General features: G+C 40.2%; 1 protein-coding gene across 1 annotated transcript in view; it reads right to left on the minus strand.

The window, feature by feature from the left end:
- Positions 1-5,341: 5,341 nt before the first annotated feature.
- Positions 5,342-16,396, minus strand: part of LOC124777962 (putative inorganic phosphate cotransporter) — a 57,769-nt gene continuing 46,714 nt past the window's right edge. Inside the window, exons 5-7 of the mRNA XM_047253525.1 lie at positions 13,492-13,736; positions 9,513-9,648; positions 5,342-5,367 (exon numbers count right to left, since the gene is read on the minus strand). Of these exons, the coding sequence (XP_047109481.1) occupies positions 5,342-5,367; positions 9,513-9,648; positions 13,492-13,736 (407 nt within the window). The remainder of the gene's footprint in view (positions 5,368-9,512; positions 9,649-13,491; positions 13,737-16,396) is intronic.

Raw genomic sequence — 16,396 nt, forward strand, 5'->3', positions numbered from 1 at the left:
AGGCAGTATCTGTCTTACCCCTAGTGAGATAAGCCTCTACATCCTTACATTTGTCCTCTAGCCATCCCTGCTTAGCCATTTTGCACTTCCTGTCGATCTCATTTTTGAGACGTTTGTATTCCTTTTTGCCTGGTTCATTTACTGCATTTTTATATTTTCTCCTTTCATCAGTTAAATTCAATATTTTTTCTGTTACCCAAGGATTTCTACTAGCCCTCATCTTTTTACCTACTTAATACTCTGCTACCTTCACTACTTCATCCCTCAAAGCTACCCATTGTTCTTCTACTGTATTTCTTTCCCCCATTCTTGTAAATTGTTCCTTAGGCTCTCCCTGAAACTCTGTACAACCTCTGGTGTAGTCAGTTTATCCAGGCCCCATCTCCTTAAATTCCCACCTTTTTGCAGTTTCTTCAGTTTTAATCTACAGTTCATAACCAATAGATTGTGGTCAGAGTCCCCATCTGCCCCTAGAAATGTCTTACAGTTCAAAACCTGTTTCCTAAATCTCTGTCTTACCATTACATAATCTATCTGATACCTTCTAGTATCTCCAGGCTTCTTCCATGTGTACAACCTTCTTTCATGATTCTTGAAACAAGTGTTAGCTATGATTAAGTTATGCTGTGTGTAAAATTCTACCAGGCGGCTTCCTCTTTCATTTCTTACCCCCAATCCATATTCACCTACTATGTTTCCTTCTCTCCCTTTTCCTACTATCGAAATCTAGTCACCCATGACTATTAAATTTTCGTCTCCCTTCACTATCTGAATAATTTATTTTATCTCATCATACATTTTATCAATCTCTTCGTCATCTGCAGAGCTAGTTGGCATATAAACTTGTACTACTGTAGTAGGCGTGGGCTTCGTGTCTATCTTGGCCACAACAATGCGTTCACTATGCTGTTTATAGTAGCTTACCCGTATTCCTATTTTTTTATTCATTATTAAACCTACTCCTGCATTACCCCTATTTGACTTTGCATTTATAATCCTGTATTCGCCTGACCATAAGTCTTGTTCCTCCTGCCACCGAACTTCACTATATCTAACTTTAACCTATCCATTTCCCTTTTTAAATTTTCTAACCTACCTGCCCGATTAAGGGATCTGACATTCCATGCTGATCCGTAGAACGCCAGTTTTCTTTCTCCTCATAAAAACGTCCTCTTGAGTAGCCCCCGCCCGGAGATCCGAATGGGGAACTATTTTATCTCCAGAATATTTTACCCAAGAGGACGCCATCATCATTTAACCATACAGTAAAGCTGCATGCCCTTGGGAAAAATTACGGCCGTAGTTCCCCATTGCTTTCAGCCGTTCGCAGTACCAGCACAGCAAAGCCGTTTTGGTTAGTGTTACAAGGCCAGATCAGTCAATCATCCAGACTGTCGCCCTTGCAGCTACTGAAAAGGCTGCTGCCCTTCTTCAGGAACCACACGTTTGCCTGTCCTCTCAACAGATAGACCTCCGTTGTGGTTGCACCTACGGTACGGCTATCTGTATCACTGAGGCATGCAAGCCTCCCCACCAACGGCAAGGTCCATGGTTCATTGTATTGAAGATAAAAATGTTTCGAACGCTAATGTGTCGTTATAAGATGATCACACGTACAGGAAATAGGGCTTTAGCTTTCCTTACGGAATGTAGATTGCTACATAGCCGATTAATGTGATGGGTGTTATTCCTTCATCAAATAGAAATTAATTATAGAAAACGTTGTTCAGAAAATAAAGTACCAGATTGACTGTCACGGTTTCCCTCAGACAAGAATAAAATGACTAGAACTGGAGTGCCAGGAGTTATTTTTTTCATCAGTTTCTTGGTTTAAGTTCTACCTACGACGAAGTAAGGTTATCCTTACGCCTATACAAGATGTAAAGACAGATGAATATTTTAAAGAAGAGCGACAACAATTTTAGTTTGCAGTATTACTACCAGAAGAATAGTCTATGTGGACGATAGGCGAATGAGCTTTATTTTGGAAGTTGCGAGAGATTATTCATGATATGGAGGCTACCGCACATATGACTTAAGTGCAGACGAAAAACAATTTTTTGATGCATGGTAATAGAGAAGATCGTTTATATTATGATAAAACGCACATTTTATCGACGTCGATTGTACGGAGGTGGGGGTAAAGGAAGTGTACTAACACTATCCACTAAAGCAGAAGGTGACATACTGATACAATATATACGTGAAACTGGGATGACATAGCACGGAAATTATTTGGGCGGTGCTATGATAAATGGCATTAGCGTTATCCCCTATGAGAAAGCGCTAATAAATGTTTTAACAAATAAGGATCGAAACTATTCTAAAAAACCTCTCCTATAAGAGTGTGCTAGTGCATAAAAGATTTATGTAAATATAAAAAAATGCGATGTTATTAATATATTATGGCTCTTAATCTATGTTAGAAGAGTTAAAGAGATGCTAAGTATGGATTTTGTACCGGTTAACTGATGAAAAGTGAGAGGTAGACAACCGCGTTAGTAATAAATTTTTTAAAATCTAGTAATAATGAATATGTTCTACGCAGCTCTTAAAGGTAAGTGCCTGAGAACAAGGCTCGATATTAAATATTTCGATACTATATACATATATATGTGTAATGGCCTTACGAAAATTATAAGAAAAAGGATATAAAAGTGGGAGGCAGGAGATCTGTCTTCTAATTACCTTTGTAAAGGTACTAGGGTGCGATGACAGGTATAAGGCATAAGTGAAAAATTATAAGACGATGTGTCTCCGGACGTCTTTTAGATAGGGGAGAGGTGATAGATGGGCGAACCCACAGAAGGAATAGTCTAGTCCGTGGTCAGGTGATTCCATGGAAGGAACGAGATGAACACTTTTTGTTAGGAAGAAAAAAATGAAGGAACACTTACATCGAAAATACGACAATGTATGTACACAATGTCTGTCCAATGAATAAGTTATAAGCGCGGTTAGGACATAGGTACGAAGTTGTAAACTGGCTATGAGTAACACTAATGGAGTATTCTCCAAAACAGTTATGAGCGAATAGACTTACCTATATGACATTCATTCGGTGAATCTTCGGTTCTGTACACGTTGGATAAAATATAAATCTGAGATTTCAAATAGTAGAAAGAAGATTAAATTAAAATATCAGCATTTAACTTCTTATGGTAAATAAAGGTTGAAACTCAATAAAGTTAAGGTAGTTATGTTGTTACAAGCTAATCACATGGGATTACCACTGACTAGGAATAACGTAATCATGATGGAGGCTGATTACTCATGGCAAATGGTTCGCATGAGTTCTTTTAACAATGTAATGATGTATGAGCAAATAAATAGTGCAGTAAAGTAAGCAATGAAAAAGTCATTTATTATATTGTAACAAAGGAAACAATTCAATGTTTTAATCAATATCCCCTATTAGTTTAAAAATGACTGTCTGAATATAATTGATCGGACATTTGCTGTGTCGGGAAATGAAATTGAATTCATTCAGACGACACATTATTTTGAGCAATGATAATAATTTACTAAACATTACAGGCAGTGCTATGATCGTAATGAACATATTAAGTTATTGTAAAATAATTGTGTTTCATCTTTGTAACGGGATCCGTAGTGGTACATGTTGTTAAAATGTAACGAGATGTTTCACTTCTTCCTATTAAAATGAAGAAATATTGACGAAGAGAAAACTTGTTTAGGTAAGTAGTGTAAAGATAGGACTACCTACTGTGTGCATCTTATCTGTGTACAGCTATGCAGAGGGACATGTGAGGGCAAAGCATCCAACAAGGATGGAGCGATGGAATGTCTCAACATAGGAGGGAAGGGTCCTTTATACCTCGGCTTCACGGCTTTGAGGTGTTCTGGAAATTCACAGAACAAGAGGGGCTGGCGACATTCTGACAGCTTTTGTCCCGAGCTTTGCTACGTAAATGTAATCGAATAGAAATCTGTATACCCGACATTGTAATTGTTTTATGAGAGAAGCAAATTACAGGAGAGTTTTTTAAGAGTGGTTACCTAAATTAGTAGCTAGTTGACACAGGTGAGAGCTCTCTTACATTCACGCGGTAAAATTAGTGCCACTGCATAGCAGGTCCACAGCATCAAGAAACTATTAGAAAGCGACAGTAAAATAATAATCAAAGTTAAATTTATCATGAAAAACATGAGATTGACAAATCGTTAGTGAAGCTGTTGATTCAGTTATGTCCCAGAACTTGAGCCGCAAACATTATTGTTCATTGCAGATAGATCACCGTTCGTAAGGACTGTAAGTAACTGTTATTAGCAGTGCAAATATTAAAACAGCAAGTTCTTAGCTTAACTGGAAAGTAGTACACTGTTTCTTTCAGTCTAATTCATTTTGTGTTGATCCCACAATCTGTATCATACAGTCCATGTAAGCATATCCAATACAGAGGTGTTTCATGATAGTTAATATTCAATACAATCTACAAATTTGGATTTAGAGTTTCTCGGTTCATGCACAGTCTTTCCGCATTCTTAACGACTCTCCTTCATGATGCGATCTACGGTATACAATGAATGAATGAAACATGGAATCCATATCTGAATGAAAGCGAAAGCAAGTGATGCGCATTGCGAATGTGGCATTATAAGGCATTTTTCTATGTAGAATCAAAAATATTGAAGTGGCTATGGTCATATGCAAACGTTTCTATTTAATATCAATGCGGAACCTTTTCGGAACAATATTGTATATGACAGACGCATTAAATATAAAGGTATTTCTGTTGAAGAGAGGTTTATTAATTTTTTTATCACAAAAAAACTTACAGACTCTTGTTACAGCTTCTGGAGAGACGTTTCTCAAAACAGAAGCAGAAACAAGCCATACGAAAACAATACCCTCGTCTCACACTTACACAGATATAATTATGAATGCCTCAGATCTCTTGGTCTCGATGGAATCACATCCTTATTCATCAAAATTCCTTAGATAATTCACATGAATGTCTGATAATACTTCATGTTAAGTTAGATTAAGTTATAGTTTCACAGCCACTTCTCTTGCATCATAACTGTCAACCTTCTGTTGTAGGAGTATAAGTTCATGTATGTTATGATGTGGATACTACATTTTTAATTAGCATCTATATATTTCGTATCGAATAAAATCAAATATCTTCCCTCTAGCCAATGTTGGCAAGTCACTCAAGCTGCGGAGATGGTGGATGTTTAGCAGAGTTTTGCTTTCCCGTTTCTTCTTTATGTACAAAGTTCTATTGTGAAGAATCTTGAGTTTTAGACATATGTGACGAAGTGATCTGTATCTCTCACTATACTTCATGCAAAGACTGGCGTCATTTGAACTGGCTCACACAGCAATCTTTTCTGTAGTTTCTGGAAAAGAAAAAAAGAAATTTCATTTGTTAGTTGCGAAATAACAATATGGTCCACGAGTTTAAAAGTGCTTCTCATGTATTTCCAGAAAACACAAATTTAAACGCAGAGTTCTCAGCACTCACAAGTGGTACATCCAAGCATTTGCTTCAGCAAGGAAGTGGAAGGAAGTCGTTTTTAGATGTGTGGGTCAGCAAAAAAGATGGCCGTTTCGTGGGTCACAGTGTGTTCCGTAAACCAACTCACACTGAGCTATACCTGCAAGATACGAACTGCCGTCACCGATCCTAACGCAGAGGTATATTACGGACTCTCGTTCACAGAACTAGAGTTATATCAGTTCCAGAGAGATTATCAGTCTTCGCTTTGTATTTGTGCAGTACGGGCACTCTGATAAACAGATTCGAAATGCGTTTCAACCGGCACACATTGATCCTCAGCAACTACCAGAAGGAACGGAGAATTCCACGAGGATGGTTTTTTATACGATGTTGGTGTGGGTCACTTAAGATACGCGGGCTGTTCAAGAAACAGCAAATAAAATGTGCCTGCCCCCTCCAGCTAGGTTCTTATCTTTAGATAACCTAAATCGGAGGAGACGAGGGATGCATAATATCCCGTGCCAGTGGAGGAAATCATACATTGGCCAGAAGTGTTGGACTATTTAGGATAGATGCGCTGAACACAGACGTCACACCAGACACGCTATTCGTTCGTTTCTTTCGTCAGTCGACTCCATTGAATCGAAACATCGAGTAGTTGTACCTTCCTATGTAGCACCCGAGTCCGCGTCATCGTATTTTACACGTTTCTGTGTGGCACATGGGTAGCTAAAACATGCCTACGAGAAAAGTCGTGGCCATTCTAGTGATCTCGATACATTATTCTGTCTGGCGTTTGTTCGAGAAAAGTCCCGAGTATTCTACTGTTTTCTTGTACAGAGAATCTTCGATACGTAGCGTTATAAATACGGACTATTCGGCTTTCACGCAGTGGGTACACCGGTTCCCGTCAGATCACAAAAGTGCGGCGCTGTCGGGCGTGGCCGGCACTTGGATGGGTGAACATCTGGGCCGCCATGCACTGTTGCCATTTCTCGGGGTGCACTCAGCCTCGCAATAACAATTGAGGAGCTACCCGACCGAATAGTAGCTGCTCCGGTCAAAGAAAACCATCATAACGACCGGGTGAGTGATGTGGTGACTACATTCCCCTCCTATTCGCATCCTCAGCTGAGGATGACATGGCGGTCGGATGGTCCCGATGGGCCACTTGTGGCATGAAGATGGAGTGCATTCGCAGAATAGGAAGCTAGTTTACTTTCAGAAGCAGAAATATTAAGACTGAAGAATAAATAAGTAAATGTAAAGGTAGCCTGAAGAGACACTGTAAGCGGAATTAGGGAAAATTACCACATATTAATGAAGGAGATCGTTTGCAGTAAAAAGCACTATTGAACCGTTAACAAACATTCCAGTTCAGGTTAATAGCCTTTAAACTGAAGTAGATAGACTAGAGAACCAATTCAAAGCTTTGGCTACCGCTGTGGAAACAATGCAGGAGAACATTCCCTCGGAAATCCGAAAGCAAGTCCGAACAGAAGTAGCCAGGGTACTGAACTCTGAAAATCAAAACGTTGAAAATCTGACAGTATGCAGTGATGACAACGAATGTAACATCCAAGAGGAAAATTTTAGCTACACTGCGACGAGAGGAAATTATGCCTCTAACAGTTATAAACTTTATCTATCCAACTTATGGAAAAACAGTGAAAGAAAACGATGATAAATATTAATTATTTATACAATACTTTATGATGTAATTGGACATCTCGATGCGTATCATACAAAGACAATGATAATTGTAAATTCCTTTTATGTTCTGCGTTTGTCTTCCTTTGTTTTTACCTTTTGTTGGTTGGCTTTTGTAGGTTGCGGACGCAAGACGCAAATCAAACTGATGTCTGTTAAGAAATTGTAATTATTTGGTTGGTTCAAATGGCTCTGAGCACTATGGGACTTAACTTCTTTGGTCATCAGTCCCCTAGAACTTAGAACTACTTAAACCTAACTAACCTAAGGACATCACACGCATCCATGCCCGAGGCAGGATTCGAACCTGCGACCGTAGCGGTCGCGCGGCTCCAGATTGTAGCGCCTAGAACCGCTCGGCCACTCCGGCCGGCTGTAATTATTTGTTTATTATTACTTGAGAATAGTGTTCATTATTATTATAAATATGAGTGAACAATTATTTGTAATATTAATTCCTCTCTCAATAAGCATTTTCTGTGTTAATTATTTCTTTCTGCTGCAAGGAGCGCAGCCATTGATGATAGCGATTTGTATCGCGTTTTATCTGTGTTTCTTACGAAAGTGTCAAAGGTTTGCTTGATGAAAATTAGTCTACGTAGTGCACAATATGAAAGTAAAGTTTAATAAGCATTTCAAATACTTTTCCTGTTAAAAGGAAATTTGCTCTAACAATAGAAAGTCTCTATCAATTGTCTGCCGACATCTTAACAATTATCTCAGCGGCAAATTCAAATTACGCAACTCTGCAACATAAATGCCGAAGGTAATAAAAATGTGTAAAAATAAATGTGCACCGATGGTGTCGAACTCATTTAAATGAAAATAATTCGAATCGGATTGGTCCTTTAAAAACAGTGCTCAAAGCACGATCCATATAACAAACTTTTCTTGCTAATGTATGGAGCCGAAATTAATTACGCACGAGTTGCGAAGAATATTATTTCAGGTAAAACACGTCAGTGTTGTCCCCGGCTGATATTCGGTGGTTTTAATGATCATTTTGCTGAAAATAACTGTTTCCATCCTAATCAATAGTTGTATAGAACCTGGTGTATGAACTGTGATTTAGTGACACTTACACAGCTTACAGACAACACTTTAACACAACGTTAACTTGGAGCTTTTTAGCAACTTGACCAAATCTTTAGCTGAGAGAAAAAATTATTTAGTAATTACTCACTGTGATGAAGTAAGATTATCATTTTCATTTACAAATTAGTTAAATACCAAACCTCTGAATAACACAGCGAACGACACAGCCGCCATGCACTGTTGCCATTTTTCGGGGTGCACTCAGCCTCGTGATGCCAATTGAGGAGCTAACCGACCGAATAGTAGCGGCTGCGGTCAAAGAAAACCATCGTAACGACCGGGAGAGTGGTGTGGTGACCACATGCCCCTCCTATCTGCATCCTCACCTGAGGCTGACACGGCGATCGGATGGTCCCGATGGGCCACTTGTGGCCTGAAGATGGAGTGCGTTCGCCGAATAGGAAGCTAGTTTACATTCAGAAGCAGAAATATTAAGACTGAAGAATGAATAAGTAAAAGTAAAGGTAGCCTTAAGAGATACTGTAAGCGGAATTAGGGAAAATTACCACATATTAATGAAAATGGAGTAAAAGCAAAAATACGAAGTTTTCGAAATGCATACGTGAGACAGAAAAACAAGGTTAAGAATTAAGTGAGGAGTGGATCCTCTGCAAGAGAAGTTTATAAACCAACAACGCCGTGCTTTTCTATTGCTAGACGTTTTTTATGAACATTGTAGTACCAAAAAACTGTTTAGTAAGCATCCCGTATTAGAGAATCTTTTCTCTGTATAGGAGTAATTACGAGTCTCAATAAATGTTTGGAACTAAATCCGTTCGTCGAAAATGCTTTTCGAAGGAAACTTCGTCTTCGTTTTCCAGCTCCCTACTTAGAATTCTAGTCGCTCTCAACTCATTTCTCTTCGCGGTCCACTTACGAACAATACAACTATGTCTTCTCATTTCGCTATTCAAGCGTTCTGTAACTCTCTGAACTACAGTTAGAGAGACGACTCGAACATATGCACATATTAATCCAGTTATCGCTATGTTGGAAAGCTAAACCGGACGTGATTGGACTGAAAATTTTCATGCCCGTGTGAACTTCCATTAGCGCAAGTTAAACGTACCTGGCGAACGTAAACACGTCCGCGTAAAACCCGCTATACAGATACATGTTACTGAACATCATGATTCGGCAGCTGATGATAGATATTGACTCTGTACGGAGAATACATTTACAAATCTGAGAGAGCTTCAAGTAGGACAACTAGTACTAGAAACTGTTCAAGGTACTCACCTGTTTTCTTTCCTCTCGAATAGTTAGGCTCGTTCCAAGGTTGAACTTCGCCTTTAGCGAAAATAACGAAAATCAGATTGCCCACAAACAACATTCCTGCTGCCGTGAGGAACACAATTCTCCACTCTTGAATGGTCTGTTTGATAGAATTAAGAAAAGCTCAAAGTCAGTGGAAGAGAACATCTCACAAGTTGATTATAAATATCTTTAGTCCCTAGTTTACATACTATACCTTAACTAACCGCTCTGAAGTCATAGCCAAAATAAATAAAATTGGCTTCCCACTAATTTATCCAGAGACATAGTTGTAGTACATACGCAAGTAGTGGGATATAGAGAGTTTTGAAATCAAATTGATATGCTAATTAATTAAATTGGACAATTAATTCCCCCCTCCCCTTAATCTATTGTTGTGCAAATTGATTTACAATTTTATACAGAAACCTATTGTTATGATAATTACTTATGAGCTCTTATGGATAATCCATTCTTCCGAAAAACCCACCATCTCTCCCCCTCATCCTCCTACTCCCCTATCCTTCTAGGAAAAGAGACATTTTTTTCACACCCCTATTCAGTTAAGTTGTGAGTCACTTTTCCCTCTCATGAGGAAATCCTTCACTCTCTCCTCCCTCACCTTCCCTCTCCTCACTCCCATCTGCACTTTGGCAGGAAATAAAAGTCTGTGCTGAGAGAGAGGATTTCACAACACGAAATTCAAATCAGTGTCAATAATATATTGTTCAATTCAATTTGCATATTCTTTGTTTTATCGGTTTATGGAAGACATTGCTCCCCCTCGTGGGCAGAGCTCTCATCTGCACCCCCTGGCCGTGCTTCTAATCATCTAATAATTGTAAGCACCAAGGAATGGGATGAAGTTTGGTATATTATATGCCGTTTTCGATACTAAATACCACTGGCTGTGGACCAGAAGTTGGTGTCCTTTCATATGAAATACCCAGTAAACTTACTTCTGCTTTCTCTCACTTGGCTACTTCCTGTTGTAACACCTGAATCTCAAGTCTGTAGACGAGGGACCTACATTTGTTCTCGTGGCATCTGAACCAAACACCAGGTAGCGGCATTCCTTTGATCAAAAAAGTCCATACTCACTACTTGCCTCTGTCGTTCTCAAGTGGTTATTTCCTGCTTGTGTGAACACAGCGACTAAACAAGCAGACAGAGGTTTTCGTGTTCATATTGACTATATCTGGGCAGGAAAGGAGACCTGACACAATTGTGAGATCAAAAATGGTGGGAAATAGTCCATTTGCACCACCATATCACACTAATTATTTAACAGTTTACAAGAGTCAAACAGATTGTTTAAAACACTCACCACCTTACGATGGTTCTTCTTCACAATAAAACATATCTTCATTGTTTGAGACTCACACACAAACGTTTTACAAATCAAGTAATTAAATATCTGCCACAAGTAGATCATAGAGCTAAATATATCTGAGGTCTTATATGCACCAACATTTGAGAACACAAGAACCATCCGCCATCACAATGTTTCCACTAAACATATACAGCGAAAAAAACCTTCCGATTGCACCAACTCGCAGTTGCAGTTGCAGTTTCCGACTGCCAGAGAGTCATGGACGCGCCGACTGGGAGACGCCTGCAAACGCATCGCCCACACCAGCAGTTGCATCTACGCTGTCTGATCAAAAGTATTCAGACACCCCCAAAAACTTACGTTTTTCGTATTAGGTGCATTGTGCTCCCACCTACTGCCAGGCACTCCATATCAGCGACCTCAGCAGTCATTAGACATCGTGAGGGAGCAGAATGAGGCGCTCCGCGGAACTCACCGACTTCGAACGTGGTCAGGTGACTGGGTGTCCCTTGTGTCATACGTCCGTATGCGAGATTGCCACACTCCTAAACATCCCTAGGTCCACTGTTCCCAATGTGATTGTAAAGTGTAAACGTAAAGGGACACGTACAGCACAAAAGCGTACAGGCCGACCTCGTCTGTTGACTGACAGAGACTGCCGACAATTGAAGAGCGTTGTAATGTGTAATAGATAGACATATATCCAGACCACCACACAGGAATTCCAAACTGCATCAGGATCCACTGCAAGTACTATGACAGATAGGCGGGAGGTGAGAAAACTTGGATTTCATGGTCGAACGGCTGCTCATAAGCCACACATCACGCTGTTAAATGCCAAACGACGCCTCGCTTGGTGTAAGGAGCGTAAACATTGGACGATTGAAGAGTGGAAAACGTTGTGTGGAGTGACGAATCACGGTGCACAACGTGGCGATCCGATTGCAAGGTGTAGGTATGGCGAATGCCCAGTGAACTTCATTTGCCAGCGTGTGTAGTGCCAACAGTAAAATTCAGAGCCGGTGGTGTTATGGTGTGGTCGAATTTTTCATGGAGGGGGCTAGCACCCCTTGTTGTTTTGGGAGGCACTATCACAGCACAGGCCCACATTGATGTTTTAAGCACCTTCTTGCTTCCCACTGTTGAAGAGCAATTCGGAGATGCCGATTGCATCTTTCAACATGATCGAGCACCTGTGCGTAATACACGGCCTGTGGCAGAGTGTTTACACGACAATAACATCCCTGTAATGGACTGGTCTGAATCCTACAGAACTCCTTCGGGATGTGAGAGAGAGGGCGTGGGGCTCCTGTATATTAAACCAGCACGTGAAATAGCATAACTGAGTTGTGATTACAACAGAATAACAGCGATTGTACATGTATTTTATCGACAGATTGTAATACAATGGGTGGGCTGGGAGCGTGTGTCAGAGTTGCATGGTATAAACAGAAATAGGAGACCACACTTGGTAAACTGTAAGATCAGTTGGTGTGATGAACGGCAGCTAGACCTAAACGTGGAAAAATTTAAGTTAATGTGGGTAAGTAGGAAGATCAAACCTGTAATTATCAGATACGGTATTACCAGTGTCCGGTTTGACACAGTCAAGTCGTTTAAATATCTGGAGATAACGATACAAAACGCTTTGTGATGGAACGGGCATGTGAAACCTGTGCTAGGGAAGGTGAATGGTCGACTGCGGTTTATTGAAAGATTTTTAGGAAACAGTGGTTCACCGATAAAGGAGACCACATATAGGACGCTGGTGCGACCTATTCTTGAGTATTGTTTCAGTATTTGGGATCCGTACCAGACCGGATTGAAGGAAGACGTCGAAGCGATTCAGAGGTCGGCTGCTAGATTTATTACCGGTAGGTTTGACAAAACATAGGTGTTACATAGATGTTCGGGAACTCAAATGGGAATCCCTCGATGGAAGCAACGTACTTTTTGAGGAACACTATTAAGAAAATTTAGAGAACTGCCATTTAAAGCTGACAGCCGAACGGTTCTATTGTTGCCAACACACATTGCGCATAAGGACCACAAAGATAATATAGGAGAAATTAGGTCTCATACGGAGGCATACAGATAGTCGTTTTTCCCTCGCTTTTTACGAGTGGAGCACGAAAGAAATAGCAAGTAGTGGAACAGGATACCCTCTGACAAGCATCATATGGTGGCTTGCGGAGCATCTATGTAGATGTTGGAATATGTCACACGTTTTTAAGACCTCATATAAGTTTCTTCTTATTTGTTTTAAAAATATGTATGATGTTGTCTGTATGCAGTTAAATGCTAGCATTGCGTAAAATATTACTTGACCTACATACTTTACCTACAAACCTCTCAGTTCTCATGCAACCTGCCGTAACTGCCATCTTGTGACGATATGCCGCACTACGAAGAAGAGAGCTGCTGCCAACTGTGCCAAGCTAATGGATCACTGATAGTACAATGTCATTTTAAATACGTTGGGACTCTTAGCGCTCCTACAGTAGCTGATGGAAAGTGGTGTTGCTCGTGAACTATATTGTCTATTATAGGGTTAAAAATATTTGAACTGAGAAACTGATTCCGAAATGGAGTCGAAATTGAATTTTACTCTATGAAGCCCTTTGTACTTACGTTCTCCTTGACTATAGCCCCCACGTAGAGTGGTGCAGCGATGGACGTCAGTGTCCCGATACAGTCAGTAACACCCATCATCAGGCCAGAGAAGTTCGGTGCGATGTCGATAATGTTCATCATCATACCCATGACGGTGAGGCCATTGAAACCGATGGCGGCAGTCAGCAAGATCACAGCTGCCGTTGGGTCTTCCACTGGGATGAAGCTGAGGGCTACCAAAGCCGCGGCTGGAAACCAGTGACCTGGAACATACACCGAATACTATTTTCCAATTTCAGAAAAGATAAATGTGACCTTATTAAAGAAATAAGCGATGGCTCTTACGGAAAGAAATAAGTGATTTATATGAGATGTAACTTCTCGAAGTAGAGTTCTTGATTTACGTTAGTGCTGACTTCCTTGTCGGTGAAATAATACAATACAATATTTCACGGATATTGGAAAATTGGAGCTGTTTCTATTTCAGATTTTAAAAAAATGGCTCAAATGGCTCTGAGCACTATGGGACTTAACATCTGAGGTCATCAGTCCCCTAGACGTAGAACTACTTAAAACTAACTAAGCTAAGGACATCACACACATCCATGCCCGAGGCTGGATTCGAACCTGTAGCAGCGGCGCGGTTCCGGACTGAGCACCTAGAGCCGCTCGACCACCGCGGCCGGCTCTATTTGAGATTGGAACACTATATTTATTGAGCATTATCTTGAATCACCTGTTGATGTTTTTAAATAATTCATTTATTATTTTTATTGTTCTACTTGTGTCATCTACCTCTATATTTGGAGGTGTCAATGTTTTAAACTTTATTTCACATTTTTGTTTACAGCAAATTCATAACATCTCACATAAAACGAATTCATAGGGGGTATGTTCTACTGTGGGTCACATGTCTAACTTTTGCTTCTAGCCAACCCTATAATAGAAGTTTATTATGTTTTCTTATTCAATTTTAAAAAAAAGCATTCACTTTGTACGTGCTCCAGTCTTTTTTCTGAAATTACAAAAATTACTTCGGAAAAATTAAGGTTTTTCCAAATGTGAAAATATGTTCCAAGGTACTACATGGCTATGAACAAATATTCGGTGGAATTTTAAAAGCACAACACTCGAGAAAATTTATTCAGTTCTGCATTTAATACTCTATCTGTTGCATTATTACTCCGCTACACACCAAAAATCACTCAATTAAATCAAATTAAGTTTGAGTATTACCAAGTACGAGATACAGCTTAAAAGTAGGTAACTTTAGAAATAGAAGCTATTGGAAACCATAACCAATTTCCATTTTCAAGACAGGTAAAATTCTTAAGGTATTAAAAATTTTCAGTTCATTTGCAAGTACTGCATATTCCACGGTAAAAGGAAATCTGTTTCAAGGTGCAAGATGGTGCATGATCGACGAAGTATGGCTTAGCTGTCAGAATGTTACATTAGTAACTCTAAAACTATGTATCATTTTACTCACAATAAAATTCCGTACCTAAAGAATTAACAATGTATTCCAAAGAGCTTTAATATATTGTACAGCACTCAAATGAGTATAACAATACATATTTACAAAAGCTGCGCAAAAGACAACCTCATGTCCAACAACAATAGAAACTGCAGAAAATGGTAAAAAATTGCTTATGGCAGTCTAAAGCATTCGTTGCTTTATGTGGTTCTATAATCCGTTCCAAATCTGAAGTATCGAATAAAAAACATCGAGCTACCCTATTTACACTATCCTTCCAGTACAATGCTGTCAACCACTGATTTGCGTGTACCCACTGGACATTACAACAGCAGCATCATGGAGAAGACGCACAACATATTTAAAATGTACAGAAAGCATACTGCATGCTTGGATGTGCAAATGATAACGTCTCAGCGCAACTGCGTGAAGTAGGTGGGAATAACATCATCTACGCTCTACAAATAAGGGAAGATTACATAGCAGGTTTCTAACTCCATTTACATGTTGGCTGTTTTCGTAAACATGGCCCGTGTCGGAATTGGGGTACAGTCGGTTCATCGTTCTGCAGTATTGCTTCTCGTGTTGTTGGGATCCTACGTCTGTTATGTGGAAGTGGAAATGATTGATTCAGGTGGACCATGCTCAGTGTCATGCAGGATCTCAGCGACCCCACGCAACCAGCGCCCGTGAAGACAGACATCTTGTACACTTGGCCCTGAAGGACATACAGACACTTCAGGTACTCGTACTTTGTTTTGCAAGCAAGACAAGTATCCTTTCAGACATTCAACTGCATCCCCTTAGGAAATGGCACTTCATCATCAAAAAGTCAGCTATGAGTCAGCTGACTGTCATACAGTAGATAGCCCGTATTTGTTGCTTCTGATAGTATCAGTATGAAATGACTCCACTTATCTAGTTCCACCACGAACGGTAGGTCAGGGCCCAGAAAAACTAATCTCATTCCTTGGGGTTCAGACTGTGAATTGAGGAGTGCGTGTTACCACGCAGAGGCTTTTAGAACAACACCCACGGATGCCGATGGTGACGGGGCGCCATGTAGGTGATCACTCAGCTTCGGTGTCTGTACAGTGGCCAACGTGACTGAATCTGTAGCCTGTGGAAAGCTGAATCCACAGTTGGTCAGGCCCACTCACTGTGGAGCGCAGGCACCCTCAGGGTCACTAGTTTTACCCAGCTATGCCTAACTTAACCACAGGTTCTAGTCATGGCACGATGCCCCGGACGGGCCTGACTTGGAACTGAGTCTATTACTACTCGTGTCAGTGTTTGGTCCCACCACTTTTGACAAGTAGTCGCCAAGCACATTTTGATTCAGATACTCCAGTGCACATCTCATAGTGACTGAGAATGCTCGTTACGCGGAAACCAGTCATAGGGAAGTCTCAGGCAGTTCTATGGTAACTGCCATGTAGACTGCAA

The sequence above is a fragment of the Schistocerca piceifrons genome, chromosome 1, assembly GCF_021461385.2.
Source record: "Schistocerca piceifrons isolate TAMUIC-IGC-003096 chromosome 1, iqSchPice1.1, whole genome shotgun sequence".
Lineage (NCBI taxonomy): Eukaryota > Metazoa > Arthropoda > Insecta > Orthoptera > Acrididae > Schistocerca > Schistocerca piceifrons.